This window comes from Drepanopeziza brunnea (genome assembly GCF_022702325.1).
Source record: "Drepanopeziza brunnea f. sp. 'multigermtubi' strain 214-2 chromosome Unknown ctg19, whole genome shotgun sequence".
In the NCBI taxonomy this organism is placed as follows: domain Eukaryota; kingdom Fungi; phylum Ascomycota; class Leotiomycetes; order Helotiales; family Drepanopezizaceae; genus Drepanopeziza; species Drepanopeziza brunnea.
In genome coordinates, this window is record NW_027094082.1 from 2029346 (window position 1) to 2047864 (window position 18519).

At 51.8% G+C, this 18519-nt stretch overlaps 6 protein-coding genes across 6 annotated transcripts; 2 read left to right on the forward strand and 4 right to left on the reverse strand.

Moving 5' to 3' along the window:
- Positions 1 to 342: 342 nt before the first annotated feature.
- L3040_009357 (uncharacterized protein) lies at positions 343 to 1576 on the reverse strand (the record flags this gene model as incomplete). Its single annotated transcript, XM_007290267.1, has 5 exons — positions 343 to 468; positions 522 to 655; positions 706 to 1217; positions 1276 to 1344; positions 1521 to 1576. The coding sequence occupies 5 exons, from the start codon at positions 1574 to 1576 to the stop codon at positions 343 to 345; spliced, it is 897 nt and encodes a 298-aa protein (XP_007290329.1).
- A 558-nt stretch (positions 1577 to 2134) lies between these two features.
- Positions 2135 to 5226, forward strand: L3040_009358 (uncharacterized protein; the record flags this gene model as incomplete). Its single annotated transcript, XM_007290266.1, has 6 exons — positions 2135 to 2183; positions 2351 to 2583; positions 2667 to 4241; positions 4289 to 4531; positions 4584 to 5033; positions 5083 to 5226. 6 exons carry the CDS (start codon positions 2135 to 2137, stop codon positions 5224 to 5226), a joined length of 2694 nt encoding a protein of 897 aa, XP_007290328.1.
- Positions 5227 to 5989: 763 nt separating this feature from the next.
- L3040_009359 (uncharacterized protein) lies at positions 5990 to 6712 on the reverse strand (the record flags this gene model as incomplete). Its single annotated transcript, XM_007290265.2, has 3 exons — positions 5990 to 6258; positions 6457 to 6607; positions 6668 to 6712. 3 exons carry the CDS (start codon positions 6710 to 6712, stop codon positions 5990 to 5992), a joined length of 465 nt encoding a protein of 154 aa, XP_007290327.2.
- Positions 6713 to 7636: 924 nt separating this feature from the next.
- On the forward strand, positions 7637 to 9326 carry L3040_009360 (uncharacterized protein; the record flags this gene model as incomplete). The annotated part of the gene is made up of 6 exons (XM_007290264.2): positions 7637 to 7643; positions 7882 to 7933; positions 7984 to 8191; positions 8242 to 8398; positions 8452 to 8837; positions 8889 to 9326. The coding sequence occupies 6 exons, from the start codon at positions 7637 to 7639 to the stop codon at positions 9324 to 9326; spliced, it is 1248 nt and encodes a 415-aa protein (XP_007290326.2).
- A 3756-nt stretch (positions 9327 to 13082) lies between these two features.
- L3040_009361 (uncharacterized protein) lies at positions 13083 to 14747 on the reverse strand (the record flags this gene model as incomplete). The annotated part of the gene is made up of 2 exons (XM_007290263.1): positions 13083 to 14138; positions 14202 to 14747. 2 exons carry the CDS (start codon positions 14745 to 14747, stop codon positions 13083 to 13085), a joined length of 1602 nt encoding a protein of 533 aa, XP_007290325.1.
- Positions 14748 to 16766: 2019 nt separating this feature from the next.
- On the reverse strand, positions 16767 to 18351 carry L3040_009362 (uncharacterized protein; the record flags this gene model as incomplete). Its single annotated transcript, XM_007290261.1, has 2 exons — positions 16767 to 18058; positions 18123 to 18351. 2 exons carry the CDS (start codon positions 18349 to 18351, stop codon positions 16767 to 16769), a joined length of 1521 nt encoding a protein of 506 aa, XP_007290323.1.
- Between the last annotated feature and the right edge of the window lie 168 nt (positions 18352 to 18519).

Here is an 18519-nt window from a genome sequence, read left to right on the forward strand (position 1 = left end):
GCTGCTGCTGCTGAGTTGGTGGATGGGAGGGCGAAAGAGAGGGGTCCGAAGTGAGAAGTGACGAGAAAGAGAGAGAGAGAAAGCTCCGAGGGATGAGCTGCTGGTCTTGTACGAGCCACATGGTGAGGATTGTGCAAACGAACATGTCAATCTTTGCGTACCAAGCTGTGAGGGAGAAAGCGCGAACGAAAGCATGACGTTTGATCTGGTATGGAAAAATCAAAGTTCTAGAAAAACGAAATCTCATTATCGAGAGTTGTGTTGCATTGGTACAGAAGGAAATTGATTCTTCTCGTCTCGGAAGACCGAAAGCCTTGACTAGTCTACATATTGACAACTCCTCTACTCCTCGGAAGCGGCGGCACCAGTGATAATCTCGACCAACTCGCCAGTAATGACGGCTTGACGTGTTCGGTTGAAGAGAATCTGGTACTTGTTGATCATATCTCCAGCGTTCTTAGAGGCATTCTGTTGGACATTAGAATGATAGGAACCTGACATGGATAGGTGGGACAACATACATCCATGGCGTTACGACGAGCAGAGATCTCACAGGCGTGACCCTCAGAGAGAGCCCAGAAGAGAGCATTGGACAAGGAGTATTCACGCATGTTGGCAAGGACCTCATCGTCAATCTCGAAAGCAGAGAAGTTGGCTAATTCGACAGGTTAGCGCTGGTCACAGGTCAGAAAAAAAATCACCTACGGGATTGGGTAATAGCCTCCTCGGAGTAGGCTTCAACTGGGGTAGGCTCATAGCTGGTGGCGTTGATAAACTTGTTGTAGATGATCTGAACGGAAGCGTAGTCCGTTGGGAGGAGAGAGATTTGGTCGGCGATGGCCTGGGACTCTGCGAAAGTGGGCAGGTTCTTTCCGACAGCCGCGAAACTCATGACAATGTTCTTGGCGTTCGAACGACTCAACTGAGCCTTGCACTTCTCCCCCAAAACGACGATATCGCAGTCTGGCTTCTCAGCGAGGATCCGGCGGACCTTCTTCGACAACCCAGAGTGGATACCACCACACAATCCCTTGTCCGAGCTGCAAATGACAAGCAGGGTCTTCTTTCCGTCGCCCTCGAGTGGCTTTGTTTCTGCTTGCTCGAACACAGTGTTGGAGGTTTGACCATATGCTCGGGAATCGACCATGGCACGCTGGGCGCGGTTGAGCTTCGTAGAGGCAACAATCTTCATCGTCTTGGTGATTTTCTCGATGTTTCTGCGGCATTGTGAGCTGCTTTCATGCCGCGGGGGCGTTTGGCGGGGGCGCAAAATACCTGATCGACTTCAATCGATCCTCGATCTCACGCAGAGTTGCGAAGGTCGCGGCATTCTGGGGGATAGGTCTGGTTGAGCAAACAAATTAGCCACATCCTGATTGATTGCTTTATCCATCGATTTCCTCCATCAACGCCTCCAATTCCATCCCCAAGCTCAGGAGCTTCCGGGTAGCTTCCAGTCCCATTTTCATCATCACATTCAATCCAATCCGATCCTGTCGGGTCGGGCGTAGGAATCTCACCGAACGGACGCCGCGGCGCCAGCTCTCAAAGCAGGACGAGCAGCTCTAGAAAGCATCTTGTCGACAGAGAGGGAAGAATTGAGCCTTTTGGTTGGGAGGCTCAATTGATGGGGTGCAAGGCGTAGGAGAGAGCAGGCGTTAAAGCGAATTTGACGACGGGCACGTCGGCTCTGCTCCTCCTCTTCCCACAGTGGCGCTAGTCAGTTGGACCCACTTCGGGAAGCGTAGAGCCAATAAGAGTAAGAAGCCACCTTAGAAGAATCTTCTTCAATTCCAATTACTTACTCACCGAGAGAGAGCTTTCGTTTCTCAAGTCCATCATTCTCTCTTCCTTCTCGCATGTCCAAACGCCTTTTTCCTCCACCACCTTATTTCCTAAAGCTTTCACCACGCATTTGTGCCTCAACAACAACTCGAACAGCTCTTCGACGCGCTCAGAGGCAAGCTAAACCCTCGCAGGCAGTCCAATTCGCGTCTCGTACTCGTACTGACAGCTAGCTAGCAGCTCACTTTCATTCCGCCGTCTCACCCAAGTCAAACCCTCGGTTTACCCTCCTCACCCGCCAATCCCACCTCCGCCAAAACTTCCGTGTCGATCTCCATTTCCATTCAAGATGTCGTCAGACTCGGATGACGATATGCCTCTCGCCAGAAATGGCAAACGTGAGTCTTCAGCCATTCACCTTCCCGGAAGTCGCATGTCGAATGCCCTCAACAACCTTCTTTACCTGACCCGCGCATACCACTTCGGGTGCCTCACACCTCACTGCGACATGCAACTCTTTAAACACCTTGCCAAAGTCAACAAAGCTAACAATTCACTCCCGCAGTCTCCCAGGCGCATATCTCTAAGTCCGAGGACAGAGCAATGGATAATGCTGGGCCCTCGGGCCCTTCCGCCCCCGCGGGTGTGTCTATCCGAAATGGTCCTGTCCTCGAGGACAAAATGGACGTCGATGGGTCTGCGACGAATGGCAACTTCAAGCGCAAGGCAAGGAACAGCACCTCGAAGTCTATCAATTACAATGATGCTGCCAGTGACAGCGATAGCGAAGCTCCCTTGGTATGCCCTCCCAACGCTATCCCTGCGAATGAAACTCGGTCTTCTGCCTGCAATTTTTGCACTCATACTAATACTCGCACCAGGCCAAGCGACAAAAGACAAAAGCATCGAAGAAGATCGTGGAATCCGACTCGGACGACGATGCTCCCCTTGCGGCCGCTAAGAAGAGGGGTGGGAAGCTGCCACCCAAGGTTTCTAGAAGGGATCTTGTTGGAAACGGCTCCTCTGATGACGAGCCCTTGACCAGCAAATTAGCGAATAAGAAAGCTGCCATTGAGAAGGACGCGGCTGTTGAAGCTAAGAAAATTCGGGCCAAGGAGAGCAAGGCGAAGGCGAAGGCACCGAATTCGAATGGCTCTTCTGCGAAAAAGAATGGTGTCAAAAAAGAGGAGTCCGACTCTGATGTGCCACTCGCCAAAAAGGTTTCTGCTAAGGCCGCTAGTAAGAAAGTCGCCAACGGCAAAGTCAAATCCGAGGACGCCTCGCCGATCAAGAAGGGCAAGCAGCAACAAGAGAGTGAGGAAGAGCAGGAGGAGGTACATCGATGGTGGGATGAAGAGAAGAAGGAGGATGACAGCATCAAATGGGAAACCTTGCAACACAACGGAGTGATATTCCCTCCTCCTTACGAGCCGCTCCCGAAAAACGTCAAGCTCCTCTACGATGGTGTTCCAGTCACGCTATCAGTAGAGGCCGAAGAGATTGCTGGCTTCTTTGGTGCCATGCTCAACTCAACCCTGAACGTCGAAAACCCTACCTTCCAGAAAAATTTCTTTCAAGATTTCACGGACGAAGTCAAGAAGACCGGAGGGGCGAAAGGTCCTAATGGGGAAAAGATCAACATCAAGGAGTTTTCTAAGCTCGACTTCAAGCAAATCTTCGCCTACTATGATGGCAAGAGCCAAGCTAGGAAGGCGCGCTCAGCTGCTGAAAAGAAAGCCGAAAAGGCCGAGAAAGACGAAGTCGAAGCCCCGTACACTCACTGCCTATGGGATGGTCGCAAGGAGCAAGTTGGAAACTTCCGAGTTGAGCCACCTGGGCTCTTCAGAGGTCGTGGTGCACATCCCAAGACCGGAAAAGTGAAGCGCCGCGTCTACCCAAACCAAGTCATCATAAACATCGGTAAGGAGGCCACTGTGCCACCTCCACCAGAAGGGTACAATTGGAAGGAGGTTCGGCACGATAACAAGGTCAGCTGGCTTGTGATGTGGCAGGAAAATATCAATGGTGCGCACAAATACGTCCAGCTAGCCGCGAAGAGCAGCGTCAAAGGCCAAAGCGACTTCAAGAAATTTGAGAAGGCGCGAGAGCTCAAGAAGCACATTGATCACATCCGAAAGGAATATACCCGGGATCTTGGTGCTGAGCTAATGGCAGACCGACAGCGAGCCACTGCAGTCTACTTGATTGACAGACTGGCATTACGTGCCGGCAATGAGAAGGACGCCGAAAACGAAGCTGAGACAGTTGGTTGTTGCTCCTTGAAGTACGAACACATCACTCTCAAGCCTCCCAATATCGTTATTTTCGATTTCCTTGGAAAAGACAGTATCAGATATTACGATGAAGTTGCCGTCGAAGACAAAGTTTTCAAGAACTTGAAGCTCTTCAAAAAGCCACCAAAGCAGGAGGGTGATGATATCTTCGATCGTCTCACTGTAAGTGTGCGCGCCTTGACGTGCTGAATCAAAGCTGACAAGAATAGACGACCCAACTTAACAAGCATCTGACAAGTTACATGCCTGGTCTCAGTGCGAAAGTGTTCCGTACCTACAACGCTTCCTGGACTATGTCCAAAACACTACAGGCTCTCAAAGTCAAAAATCTTTCCATTCAAGAAAAAGTCAAGCTGTACAATGATTGCAATCGAGAAGTTGCGGTCCTGTGTAATCACAAGCGCAGTGTCGGTGCCAGCCATCAGGCCCAGATGGAAAAGATGACTGATCGAGTAGGTTTTTTTCAGAACTTGAGAGGCCTCTACTCTTTCTAACGTTTTATAGATCAAAGGTCTTCAATACCAACAATGGCGATTGAAGCAAATGATCCTTGACGTTGACCCGAAGCAAAAGAAGAAGAAGGGGGCTGAGTGGTTCAAACTTCACGAAGATCTCGACCAGGACTGGATTATCGAACACCAAGCTTTCCTTGTCCAAGAGCAACGTACGAAGATCGAAAAGAAGTTCGAGAAGGACAACGAAAAGCTGGTCGCTGAAGGTGGTAAAGAAATGAAGGCCAAAGAGTTGAAGGAGAGACTTGGGGTTGCTGATGACTTGGAGAAGAAGTTCAAGAAAGAAAACAAGACGAAGAAGGTTGAGCCTGAAGGCAAGGGCCCATCAGTCGAAAAGTACGAGGCTGCCATCAAGAAGTTGGACGATCGTATCACTACCATGAGACTTCAGGCGGAAGACCGAGAGGGCAACAAGGAGGTCGCGCTCGGTACCAGTAAGATCGTAGGTTAAGCCAATCGAAAGCCGGAAGTAGGATGCTAACTCTTTCCAGAATTATATTGACCCGCGGCTCACTGTCATCTTCGCCAAGAAGTTCGACGTCCCCATCGAAAAATTCTTCTCCAAGACACTTCGGGAAAAGTTCAACTGGGCCATCGAGTCCATGAAAGACGAAGACGACGATTGGGAGTTTTGAGGACGTGAAAGGACAAGACGCACTCTCTACTCCATACCGTTCCGGTAACCCGGTTACGCACTTGGACTTGCTCCCCCGCTTCTCGTTCTGAATTTTACTCGCGAAAGTTGATTAAGGAACCCCGGGGTATGTCAAGAGCTGCGGAATGTTGCCGCATCCCTATGGGGTAAGATAGACACAGGGCTGTAAAACTTAGCAGGGATATGATCTCCCAGGACCATTACCACGGTTGCTGCTGCTTGTTGCTGTTGGCTCTCCGTAGCTTGCTACCGCGTTACTACCCGTCACACAGCCTTTTAAACAGAGAAACGAAAGTAGAGAAGTATGCACGAAGCTATCACCGAGCGTAGTTAGAAGAAGCGAAATGAAAGCCATACGAGATAAGACATTCAGGGAGATGAAACGCCAAAGAGATAGCAAATTGCTGGTACTCGTCCATTCACTTTATTTCCAGATTCGCCTGGGGAGCACATTTTTGCTGGAAGAAAAAAAAAAGGAAGAGGAAGGTAGTGAATCCATACGCCATGCTAGAATGCGCATCTGGAGAAGCCCATGACGGACCAGTCCAATAACCACTACTACGAACACCAAGGGTCTGGCTGCTCCAACCAAAAAGTACATGCCCCAAACGCCCCTACTGAATCATATTTGCCGCGCACATCTCCTGCCACCTCTGTTGTCTTTCCAAAGAAGATTAACCCACTGCTGAACCCCTCCTGCCCTGCCTCATCAGCCTCCCTTGCGGATACCCCGAGCGCGCGGGCTAGACGGTATTATCGTGATAGTAGAAATCGATGTCGCGCGGTCTCCGCTTGTTGTTGGCAACGAACTGCTGGTCGCCCTCGGGACGCTCGTCCTTCGTGTTGCCGGTCAGCATGCTCTGGAGGGACATGCAGATGCTCTCCACGTTCTGCACGGGGCTCCAACCCTGCTGGCCGAGCAGGTCGAGGCAGATGATGCCGTTGGAGTAAATGTGTGGGTGCATGGGTATCGGGCGGTCGGTCGACTGGGCGAAGATTACCTCGGGCGGTTCTGAGGAGGACCGGGAGGAGGTGGTTAGTTGAGTGTGTAAGTTCGAGGGGGGGGGGGGGGGGGGGAGGGGTAGTAGCGGGGTTGGGGATTGAGGATGGGAATTGAGGATGGGGAGATGGGGATTTCGGTACCGGGCAGGTGGGATGAGAAAACAGGAGGGAGTGTTTTTTTTTTTTTTCTTTTTCCCTTTAAACTTACCAATGGGGTATTGCGGGCTGAACTTGAACTTCAGGCGGAAGGTCTTGTTCATGTACAGCGGGTTTGCGTCAAGGACTTTGATGTCGAGTTGCCATTCTTGGAATCCCTCTGCGCTGACCAGCTCGATTCCTGGCGGGAGCGTGCCGTGGATCTGTACTGTGATCAGCAATTCCCTCCCCTTTTGTGTCGAGGGGCAAGGACAAGTGCGCACCTTCGACAGCTCCTTCGACAGTCTCTTCGATGCGAAACTGGTCATTTTGCCTTGGGTGGATTCCGGAGCGGGAGAGGCGTCTTCTGATGCGGTGTCGAGCTTGGGATAGAGGAGAACTTGGAGATCTCTAGATTGGGAGGTCTTAACAAATACACACAGGCAATTGGAGAAGATGTGTGAGGTCGAGGATTGAATATCGTGAAATGTCCAGGCCAGTCGGGGTACCGTTAAGAAGGGTTAAATCGTCGTTATTTACTCGGTTCGTATAAGGTGCCTAGCGCTAGCGCGTGGCAGGAGCTTATCGATAGCAACCGGATATGACATGGACAAGTGAATCAGGACTTCACACACTTGCCGGTACACCTCGCATCATGCGTATAAGGACATGGTGATTCCGGTCAAGTATTGTTTATCAACCGATGCGCAAAGCCAAATTCTACGCTCCAGCTTCCACGGCCAGACACAACTTGAGAGAAGGCAAATAATAGAGGTATGCATCCACGTGATATCGACCTCTACCGGTACCGGTTCGGACCTCTCTCTGACACTGAGCTACCGCTACGGTATCTGACCCCTCTACCTACCGGTACCCCAATTCAACATCTGACTTTCCTGCCATGCCAGTCCAGTCCAGCATCATCTCCTTGATGTGCAGAGCGAGTTTGTGATAGTGCCTTTGCTTTTCTCAATTTCTCAGAAATCCATCTAACGTACCTCAAATACCCTTTCCTGCGCTCTGTGTTCAACGACGACTGCTTTCCACACCGCGGGCTAACGCAGCCCCAGACCTGCCCAGCCCCACCAACGTGCGAGGTAATACCAACTCATACTCAAAGTCCACAACCCTTTAAAATCGACCCGAGTCGAGACAACGTGTACCTAGTATCCGTGCTACAGCTTCAAGTCCCACGACAGCTTACACACAATCGAATTTGAGAGCCGGTTCTGGATCTGGATTTGGCAGCCACGATGAGTTGTGAGTTACACCCCACCCCGCTCCGGGGCTCCTTCCCCTCGTCAGAGTCGAGCAGTTCGCAGTTCGCAGTTCGCAGTTCGTAGCTCGCAGCCCGGCGGTCCAGCATATTCCCTTCTGTATGAGCAGATGTCGAGATTCTCGCGGGGAGCGCTGGACGTTCTATTATTCCTACACTGCCTCTGCGCACCTAGACCTACGAGGCGTTAGCTGACCATGTCTCCTTGTTCCCGCCATCCAGTCTCTAATATGCTCAACAAGCTTCACGGCCAGCCTGAAAGTTACGACAAAAAGTAAAGCATTTCAAACCCAGCTGCGTGTGAGTCTGCTAAGCCGTCAATAGGGCCAAGTACCGCTTCGGACGGACGCTCGGTGCGGGAACATATGGTATCGTCAGAGAGGCAGACGGGCCTGCGGGCAAGGTGGCCGTGAAGATTATCCTGAAGAAGAATGTCAAGGGCAACGAGCAGATGGTCTACGACGAGCTCGAGATGTTGCAGCGGATGAAGCACCCACATATCGTCAAGTTCGTAGACTGGTTTGAATCGAGGGTAGGCTTTAGAAGGTGGCGCTGGATCTGGAGGAAGCTGACGCAATGCAGGACAAATACTACATTGTCACCCAACTTGCGACTGGAGGAGAGCTGTTTGACCGTATCTGCGAGCAGGGAAAGTTCACAGAAAAGGATGCCTCGCAGACCATTCGGCAGGTTCTTGAAGCCGTCGATTACCTGCACGATAACAATGTCGTCCACAGAGGTAAATCCGCTTGTCATCCTGTTCAGACTGTTTCTGAAGTCTGGCATCCTTAGATCTCAAACCCGAAAACCTACTCTACCTAACACCTAAACCCGGATCGGACCTCGTGCTCGCAGATTTCGGAATCGCAAAGATGCTGGACTCGAAAAATGAAGTACTCACAACCATGGCGGGGTCATTCGGCTACGCTGCCCCCGAAGTCATGTTGAAGAAGGGCCATGGAAAGCCGGTCGATATGTGGTCTCTTGGCGTTATCACCTACACGTTGCTCTGCGGTTACTCCCCGTTCCGCAGCGAGAACCTCCAAGAGCTCATCGAGGAGTGCAGCACTGCCAGAGTCATTTTCCACGAGCGGTACTGGAAGGATGTCAGTGACGATGCTAAGGACTTCATTGGGCATCTTTTGCAACCCGACGCAGATGATAGATCCACTAGCAAGGTGTGTGTCATTTTCATGTTGTCAAGAATTACCAGTATTGACAATCTCCAGCAAGCACTCCGTCACTCCTGGCTCAGCGGAGAGAACGCAACCGACCACAACTTGCTTCCCGAGATCAAAACATATCTTGCGAAAGCACGCCTACGCCGCGGCATCGAGATTGTGAAGCTGGCTAACCGCATCGAACTGCTCAAGATGCAGGAGGATGACGAAGACGACGTGCCCGGTCAATCCGACGTCCCCACCGACGCCAAAGCCGCCGCTGGAGCAGCCCTCTCAGGTAAAGATGCTGGAGCGAGCTCGGAGACTAGCACCCCTGCCGCTGCGCCTACAGCCGACGCCGCCGGAGGCAAGAGAAGCCTGAGCAAGATTGCGAAGGGTGCTATCTTCAGAGAGATAGTGTTTGCAAAGGTACGGGAGATGAAGGAGGCCGAGAAGCAGCAGCAAGTTGAAAAAGAGGCGCAGGCGAATGCATCCAAGGCTAAGTGAAAAGGTAATTGGTATGAACAAATTTATAGAGTGGAAACGGTGTTGGGAATCAGGGACTGAGGGATTTTCGGGGTTTTTTCCATTCCTTACCGCCTTTCTTTGCAGTGGCGATGTCGATACCCCGAAATGGGACTGCCGTTACCTTTTTCCGTGCTTCCTTCTCCTGCTTCGATAGCCTAGTGACCGTTGAATCTTACGAGTCTTCTTTCCGCTGTGTAGCGGCACTGCTTTGCTGCTTCGTCTCTTTACTTTTCCCATCTTTCGCAGACGCACGAGCTGACCGACACACGCACTATCGGCTCTTGTGAGCTCATTGCAAGTGCATATGCATATATCTATCTACGTACACAATGTACGGATCTTTGTTGTAGATAGAACATGGCATCGATTGAAGCCCTACGGCTCTCGGTACGTACGAAGGCCCATTTTGCCCCCCCAACCTCCCCTCTCTCTCTCCCTCGACGAGAAGTAGGGGGGGGGGGGAAAGGGGAAGAAAGAAAGACGGGCTCGCTTAGTGAATATTTTGTTTTTTTTTTTTTTTTTTTTTTTAAAAAAAAAAACACCCGCCCCCCCCCCCCCAAAGCCCCCAAATTTTGCACGAGGCGGTGGTGGTGGAATGAATGATGGGGATAGTGGGAGTGGGATTGGGGTTGGGGTTGGGATTGGAGTTGGGATTGGGATTGGGGTTGAGAACTGGATGTGTATGGAAATGAGGAGAGAGAGAGAATGAAGATGGAATTTTATATGTCGATATCTATTACCTATCGGAAGGAAGTTGAGGTTTGAGGTTTGAGGTTTGAGGTTGAGTTTGAGGCTGGACTGGACTGGGCTGGACTGGGCTGGACTGGGCTGGGCTGGGCTGGGATCTAGATTTGGATTTGGATATGGATTTGGGTTTGGATATGGATTTGGATATGGATTTGGATTTGGATTCGGATTTGGATTCGGATTTGGATTCGGATTTGGATTTGGATTTGGATTTGGATTGATGCATACAAGTACAAGTATGTACTAGCAGTACGTAGCGAATGATAGACAAAAGATGGCGAGCCGAGCCGAGCCGATGCCCGTGCTCACGCCCACTCTTCCCGCTTGGTTCAACGCCAGTACGGAGTAGGCATGTACGTATGCACGTAGTAGTACGTAGTACGTAGTTCAAACCGGCTCAAATACCGGGTCTGTAAAAAAAAAGAAAAACTCTACGGGGTAAGTAGGTAGGTAGGTAGGTAGTAGTAGTAGGTATCTGTTCGTACTGTAGCCCGGTTTTGTACCAACCGATACTGTCGGTCCGGTAGGTAACCTCAGACGACAACGACGTTTTGGATCAAGGCAAGGAGAGGAGAGGAAAGCGAAACTGGATCGGGAAAGAGGGATGGGTTTTCTCGTGCTGCGGGTTGGGTGCGTGGTGGGTGGTGTTCTTGGACTTGTGGTTTCGCGCGCTGTCAAGTCAGTCAGTCGTCGTCTGATCGCTTGAGGGGACCTACAGTACGGTACCGTAGTAGGTAGGTAGGTAGGTTAGGTAGGTAGGTAGTAGGTCTCTCCGTTTATGCTTCCAGTTAGCCTCGAGGATTACGTACTTGTCGGGACATGGATTCCACGGAAGTTTTCGTAAAGGTAGATGTAGTACGTAGATGTACTACTACTACGTACTACTATGTAGTAGATGTACGTAGTAGATGTACAGATACGTAGTATATTATTGGATTCTGCTTACGGAGCAGTACCGGTAGGTTTTTCTTACTGTGAGACTTAACCTACTGCGAGACAGACTACTGCACGCAAGACTTCCCTCCCGACCGTACATCCCGTACTCACGAACTGACGGCTTCCTCCGCACACTCGGGTCCAGACAAAGGTGACTTATCCGTAGCTGGAGAGTACTACCGGTACGTACATGCGGATTTGGGTCGGGTGGCTGAACCCCCGGTTCCGTACTTACTAGGTACTCATGTAAGTAAGTAAAGTAAAGCCCGGTACAGTACCGGTACCGTATGTCTACTTACAGTACGGAGGAGTCGATTTTAGCGTTGAGCCTTGCGGACGAACACCACTACCAACCAGCCTTGAACCCAATCAATCCTTGGTTTTTACGGCGTCGACGGATATCGGGCCGGCCGGTATTTACTAGTACATACTAGTAGTAGTACGTAGTATATACGTAGTACTTACTGGGTTTGAACTGGGTTTGAACTGGGTTTGCACCAAATCGGCCCTTGTAGTAGTACATTACGTTTGGAGAACTGGAGAGCTGGAGAGCTGGAGAACTACCTACCTACCGGTACCTATCCCTCCTCCACCGCCTCCTGCCCTCCCCCTCTCGTGAATAAAAAAAAAAAAAAAAAAAGAGAAAATAAAAATCAGATAGAAATTTCGAGAGCAAAACCCGAAAGAGAAAAAGAATAACAACAGACTAAAGAGCAGCGAACACGGCGGGTGGGCGAGAGGGGACGGGGTGAAAGGGTGAAAGATATTTTACATACGGTACTTGTATCTGTATCTGTCGCACGTCATAGGCTCGCTCGAACTCTTCTCGCCTCTTTGCATTTCTGTCGAATTTCCTTGGCCTCTTTGATTATTGATGGGCTTGCTAAGTAGTACGTAGTACGTAGGTACCGGTACTTACTGTAAGGCCTAGGCCTAGGCCTACTCCATGCAGTAGGTACGGTAGTAGGTAGTAGGCTAGGCTAGGCTATGCTATGCTACGTACAGTAAGTACCGGTAGGTTCTAGCCGTGCGCCAGTAAGACAGAGTTAGTTATCAGCTACTGGTACTGTAGGTACCTAAGGTACCTAACCTACCTACCTAACCTACCTATCCTCTCCGTCCCGTCTCGTCTCGTCTCAGGCTCCTGCGAGTGCGCCACACCGACTTTCCATCTGCTTCGCTGCTCCACCACATTACGATTTCTAATATCTAAATATATATATATTTTTTGGTGGGGGGGGGGGGGGGGGGGGGGGGGGGAGGTGTGCGGGGGACCCATTTCTACGCGACCGCGACCGCGAACAGATTGTTTCTAGATGCTGTAGTATGTACGGTATGACACATCTCGCAACGGTACGGGATCGTTTGCTTATCGGCTCGTGATTATGCTTAAAAGACGTAATTCTTTTTAGGGGGGAGGTGGGGGTTTGAGAAATGGAAGGATTTCTTGCGGATGGAAAGTTTCAGTCCGGTGGGAAAAGTCGGTGTAACTAACGCGTGATGGTCAGAGAGGAGGGAGCCGACAGGCAGACAGACAGCCTGGCTTTGTTGGGGGACGGTTAGGTGGTAGGTAGGTAGGTAGTTGGTTCTACAACGAGAGAGGACGCAAAGCGAGAGCTAGCTAACGTATAGAAACGAACACAAGAACACTCTGATACGTATCACGTTTTTGATAGACTCCGATCTGGTATACTTGACTCCGTGCAGTGAACATCGTGATCCAATTGCACCAGGAATATGTGAGATGGACGGAATGAAAGAACTGTGATGCCATGCGCAAGTCGTTGATTCTCATTGTGATCGTAGCAAGCATAGTTTTCCTTATACGTTCATCACCCGTTCATCATCCGTTCATGTGTTCGTTAGACTATCCATGTCGAGATCCAGATCTGCTCAGATCCAATCCATTCTCCAATCCATTCATGTCCAAATAGTCCATCTCGCGCACCAGAAGCAGCCGGCCATCAAGCCCCCCCACCCATTCCTTCCACATAGGAAAAAAAAAAGAAAAAAAAGAGGAAAAAGAAAAAAGCTCAACCACTCCACTCCATCCTATCCGAAATCGGCCCGGCCGTCAACTTCCTCAAGTGCCCTGTCGCACAGCTTTCGATACCTCTCCCCATCGAACCTCTTGCGCTGCCACCCGTCCCTCTTCAGCCGCTCGATCCTCGCCCTTAGCTCCTCCGTCTTCTCCTTCTCGCTACTAGCGCCTTCTCCTGCGTCCTCGCTCCGTTTCGTGCCCGGAGCGGCGCGTGAGTACCGCGCAGATGCCGTGTCAGCGCGAAGCGATTGCCTGGTCTCGGTATGGGTGTCGGTCTTCGGGAGCGAGGAGATTTGGGCGTGGATGGAAGAGACGTGGTACTCGAGCTGAGATTTCAGGTCGGCGGCGAGGTGCGAGAGGTAGGGAGAGTTTGGTCGCGCGGGGAGATGGTCCGATTTGGATGTTGGTACCGTCTTGGGGGCTGAGGTTGTTTCCGCCGGTGGGGGGGATCGCGACATGAGCGTCGGATCACGCGCCTGCTCCTCCGCCGCAGCAGCACTAGGCGGCGGGGAAGGGAACGAAGAGAGGAGGATTGACTCGTCGAACGCGATGTCTATAGTGCGGAGGATGGCTGACTCGGACTCGGAGGATACCGTCGGCAGATTCAGTGAGAAGGAGACTTTCTTCTTGCGGCGTCTGGGGCTGGAACGACGTCCGGGGCATTCGCTCTCTTCCTCTGAGGAGAAGGACGAGGAGGGGGGGTAGCTACGCTTCATAACTTCTTCATTGAATGTCGGGGAGTCTGGTAGAGACGAAGCGGTGGAGAAGAGGGACGATGCCGAGGCAGATGAGAAGACGGACGAGATGGAGGAGGGCGAGATGGAGGCCACCGAGGAGTGACGAACATGGCCGCATTTGGCGGTTTGGTGGGATGCGAGGTCCGAGTTATGATCTGAGCTAGAGGAGGCGTGCTCAATGAACTGCAAAGCCACTTGGTAGAGCGCGAGGGATTCCTGGTAGAGGAGGAGTTTGGTGCTGGAGTGATTAGGCAGCGTACTGGCTGTCATTTCCAAGGAGCTGGCCGCGAAGAAGGAAAGGTAGATGGAATAGAACGGGTGTATTTTGTACTTTTATGCTCTGTCAGTATAGATTTGGGATGTCGAGCTGGTTGGGGGAGACGCGTGACATACAGGATCCTTGATGCCTTCGAGGATTTGCTTGCATCGCATCGTACATCTCTTGTATTGGCCCTTTGAATACAGCCCCTTGACTTCCTCCATAACTGCGCTCCACTCCCTCGGCGTGTAGGGCAATAGCTTCAGGTTTGTCACTGAGCCGGGTCGACTTTTCTTCTGCGCAGGAGGTGGAGGAGACTTGCGCCTTGCAGGTAACAGAGGAAGAGGTTTGTCTAGGGCTGGTGAAGCCAGGGTAGCTTTAAGTCTTAGGGGAATAAGTCGAGCCATATCGTGCGATGGGTCTTTCTCGGCTCGGGCGCTGGAAGCGGGAAGATTTTTGTTTGTTGTCGATTGGAAGTCGTTTGTCTTCACCACGGGAGCTGCTGAATTTGCGAGGATCCAAACCGGGCTTTCTGAGCGATGATTCTTCAAAATGCCAACAACATTGGTATCTGGTGTCGGGTCCTCCAGCATCTCATCCTCTGGCACCGGAGAGCAAATAGGGAAGAGAGAGTATTGAGACGACCGACGACGATAAGGCATTTCCGACGAAGAAGACATGGCTGATATTGAATGGGTATGTGTGTCGGGGGCTAGGGGGCTCGAGGAATCGCACATGGAGCGTCTGGCGGCAGCGGCAGCGGCAGCGGGCAGCAGCAGCAACAAGATCAGATCTGACGAAAGCCCAAATCGCAATCAACCAAGGAAACACGATGGATGCGGCCAACAATTATATGCGCGAAAGAAGCAACGCAAAGATGAGTGGGTGCCCCTGAAGCTTTGCTCCGCTCAGCTCAATATAGAAAAACACGGAATTTTTGGCTTAGAAGGGGGGCATACGCACAAGGGTACAGACAGACAGACCAGCCACCCGCCAATGCCAATTGTGAAGAAGATGGGATGGCACCAGCACCCGCACTCGCACCCGCAGCCGCACCCGCAGCCGCACCAGTCTGGCCTATTTCACTGTGAGACACAATTCTCTTCGAAGAAAAGGCTGAAGCTCGGTGGAGGTTTGTGGAGATTGAGGAGGTTGTTTTGTCGAAGTGGGAGCGGACAGTAAATTTCTTTCTTTCTTTCTCGACAACCAACACCGACCGGTACCACAGGGGCCAAACAGCAGCCGCGCATGGGGGTCTGGGCAACACTGGGCAGCGTGGGAGTGGATACTCTGTGCAGACCAGAAATACGGAGTGGACAGACCAGCATGAGTGCAGATCAGACCGACCTCCTGCCGACTCGACGTCCGGGATCCTCAAAGCGCACCGGGCACAAGGCACAAGAGCAGAATAGCAGCAGCGGACGGCACTGCTTTGGAACAGTACCAGTACCAGTACCAGTATATTGGCGGCGGCGCTGTCAATGACACACACACAGACTCGGGACTACTGTGCGCACATTACGAAAGAAGGAAGATGGATTTGTTGGTGATACGCAGGAATGGACGATGCGGTCGCTGACGTCCTATTTGGCCTTCCCCCTTTAATTTCTTCCAGGAGAGAGTCACGACTTGGAGGTAGACGATGAGATGGCATGCCATGATACTACAAAACATACTTGGGCTCAGAGAACACTCGATCGAATCGAATGAGGGACCTGACGGGACCGACGACGAGCGGACGGTACCTGCTCCGACTCCAACTTTACTGTACACGCTATCAATCCCAAAAGAAAATACACTCATCCCCGTCGTGTACACAGCCGAGTTTCGCAATTATTCCGCCGAGGCGCCAAAATCAAGCCGAAACCATGGATCGACGAAAGATGAAAATAGTAGTACTGCTACAACGTAAATCGGGATTTAAGGAACGACCCCGACCTCGCCAAGAAAAGCAAAGATAGATACTACGTACACGCCTCGGTCCGGGGCAGACCTGGCCTTGTTCTCGTCCGAACTTCCGGAGCTGCTTCCCAGCAACACAACACCAACCCACGGTCTCCCCCTCCCTTCTCCGTGTCAGATCTATCTAAACTTTGACTGTACCGTCCGTCATCTTAGGAATCCTCCCTCCGTCATCTCTTTCCGGGTGTCGCGCGCGGCTTCGGTGATGGCGATATATTAACAATTTCTTCTTCAATCTTTCCTGCAGTCCTGCAGGAACGGGTGAAGAGCTTGCCTTGCTTGAACAAGATGAGGCTGGATCCCCTCCCCGGTGGCAGATTTTAAGGTATGTCTCATGCTTAATTTTTCTTTTCCTCTCTGCAGGATTAAGGAGGCGTGGCCAGTTGTCACTACTCCGTACTCAAGCTTGAGCCGTTATCACATTACTATCGAGTCTGGAGGAACGAACTCTTTCTTCTTCTTCTTCATCATCTTCTTGCTTTTTGCCGGCACCCCCGATTGTATGCATAGCTAGCGGGTTAGCTGCGTTCGAGAAATGGCGGTGGCTGGCGTATTTGGATTCGCGACTTATCCATGAGGATGTGACCCGGCCTACGGAGCATCAAGCTTCAGGACCGAGCGGCATACCTACACTCCTTTCCATATAGTAATATAATTTACGGTAACATTACAATCCACATCATTAAGTGTAATTTGTAGCAATACATTCCCATCACTCATCCGCCATCTTCCAGCTATTAGACTATCTTCGTCCCAGTGCCTGCAGCTTGGCTCATGAAGAAGCCCTTCAACGGGCCCAGGGCATTCACAGCCCTCAGCCCAAGGCTCCGCAGGGGGACCAAGGGACCGCTCTCCACAGCATACAGCTTGTGCAACTTATCACACACGCCTAGCAGGATATGGTTCGACGCGTATCTTTCCGAGTTGTAGGCCTCTAGAGACATCTGGACGCCAATGTCCTGCCCGTGAGTGACGGCATATTCGATCGTCTTGGCTAAGCTTTCGACGTCGCCTTGGCCTTGGTTGAGACCCTGCCCGGCTAGAGGATGGATGGTATGCGCTGCGTCCCCGACGAGAGCAACTCGCTCTCCAATGTACGTGTCGGCGTGGCGTAGCTTGAGCGGGAATGATGCCACACTTCCCTCTTGGACACCCGTGGCTATCTGCGGAATCCTGGACGGATCGAACTTCGTGTGCTGTGAGCGCCACGCAAATTCTTCTGCCTGTCCTTCCGCTTGAGTGTGCATATAAGCGAGGTCCACTGGTGACAGCCTGAACGCCGCATTAACCATAGCAATAAAGTCCTTCGCACTCAGGGTCTTTAGATGTGCTGCCAACGCCGGAGTAGTTGACCAAACCAAGGTCGAGAAGTTGCCCGGCAAAGGAAGCATGGCCACGGGTCCCGTAGGCAAGAACCTCTGATACGCCGTCTTGACATCCTCTCCTCCCCATCCACTACCCTCCAATTCGATGGTAGCTACCACTCCATGCCTCTCATAATCCCAGCCCTGACTCCCAATACCCGCGAATGCCCTCACGGGGCTATTCTGCCCATCAGCGCCCACCAGTAGCCTCGCAGCGACTTTCCTTCCTCCGCTCAACTGGACAACAGGCCAGCTGCTCAGATCCGCCTCCTCGGTCTCCTCTCCCAGCGCAATCACCTCCAGCTTCTGCCCATCCAGCACCTCCACGCCTCCCAGCTCCTCAATCCGCTTCAGCAGCGCAGACGTCAGGTTGAGGTTCTCGTTCATGTACGCAATCGTGCTCCCCTGCTTTTCGCCCGGCCAGTCGAACTCGATCCTCGCATCCGTAATCCCGTCCCAGACCTGCATCTCCTGGTAGGCCTGTACGCGCTCCCTCTGTACGTGGCGCCATGCCCCGATCTTTTCCAGGAAGCGTACCGACGAGGGCGTGAGTGAGCTGCAGCGATTCGAGAACTTCGTGGCGGGGAGAGAGAAGGTGCGGGTCCTGCTCAGATCTTGGCTTTCTACCAGGGCGACTTTGAGGTTTGCGGTGGCGGGGGATGAACCTGTTGATGCGGTTTTAGCTGAGACAGATGGAGGAAGAGGGAGGAGGGGAAGGGGTGGGTGTACGGAGAGCAGCTAGGAGGCTGAGGCCGGCTGGCCCTCCTCCTACGCAGACAACGTCATATATATCCGGAGTCGATGATGAGGTGGTTCCGTATTTTCTCCGTTGCCGGCTCAATTGACGATTGCAGCTTCTGCATACATACTCATTTACCAATCGAGATGTCGATGCTCGTGCTATGGTTGCCATGTTGCGTTGAGGCTTGCGTATAGGATAGACTTTCGAGGGGATCATGGTGAGGAAGTCAAATCGCGTAATCACGTGTATTATCTGAGCTAGACGAACAAAATTTGCCGTCTCCTGTTGTGTGGCTCATGGCAGAATGCCAATGGATTTGTTCACTAGGCTCATGTAGCCATTTGATCGTCTGAGGTCATATCTAAGGTATCATGGTTTGCGCCT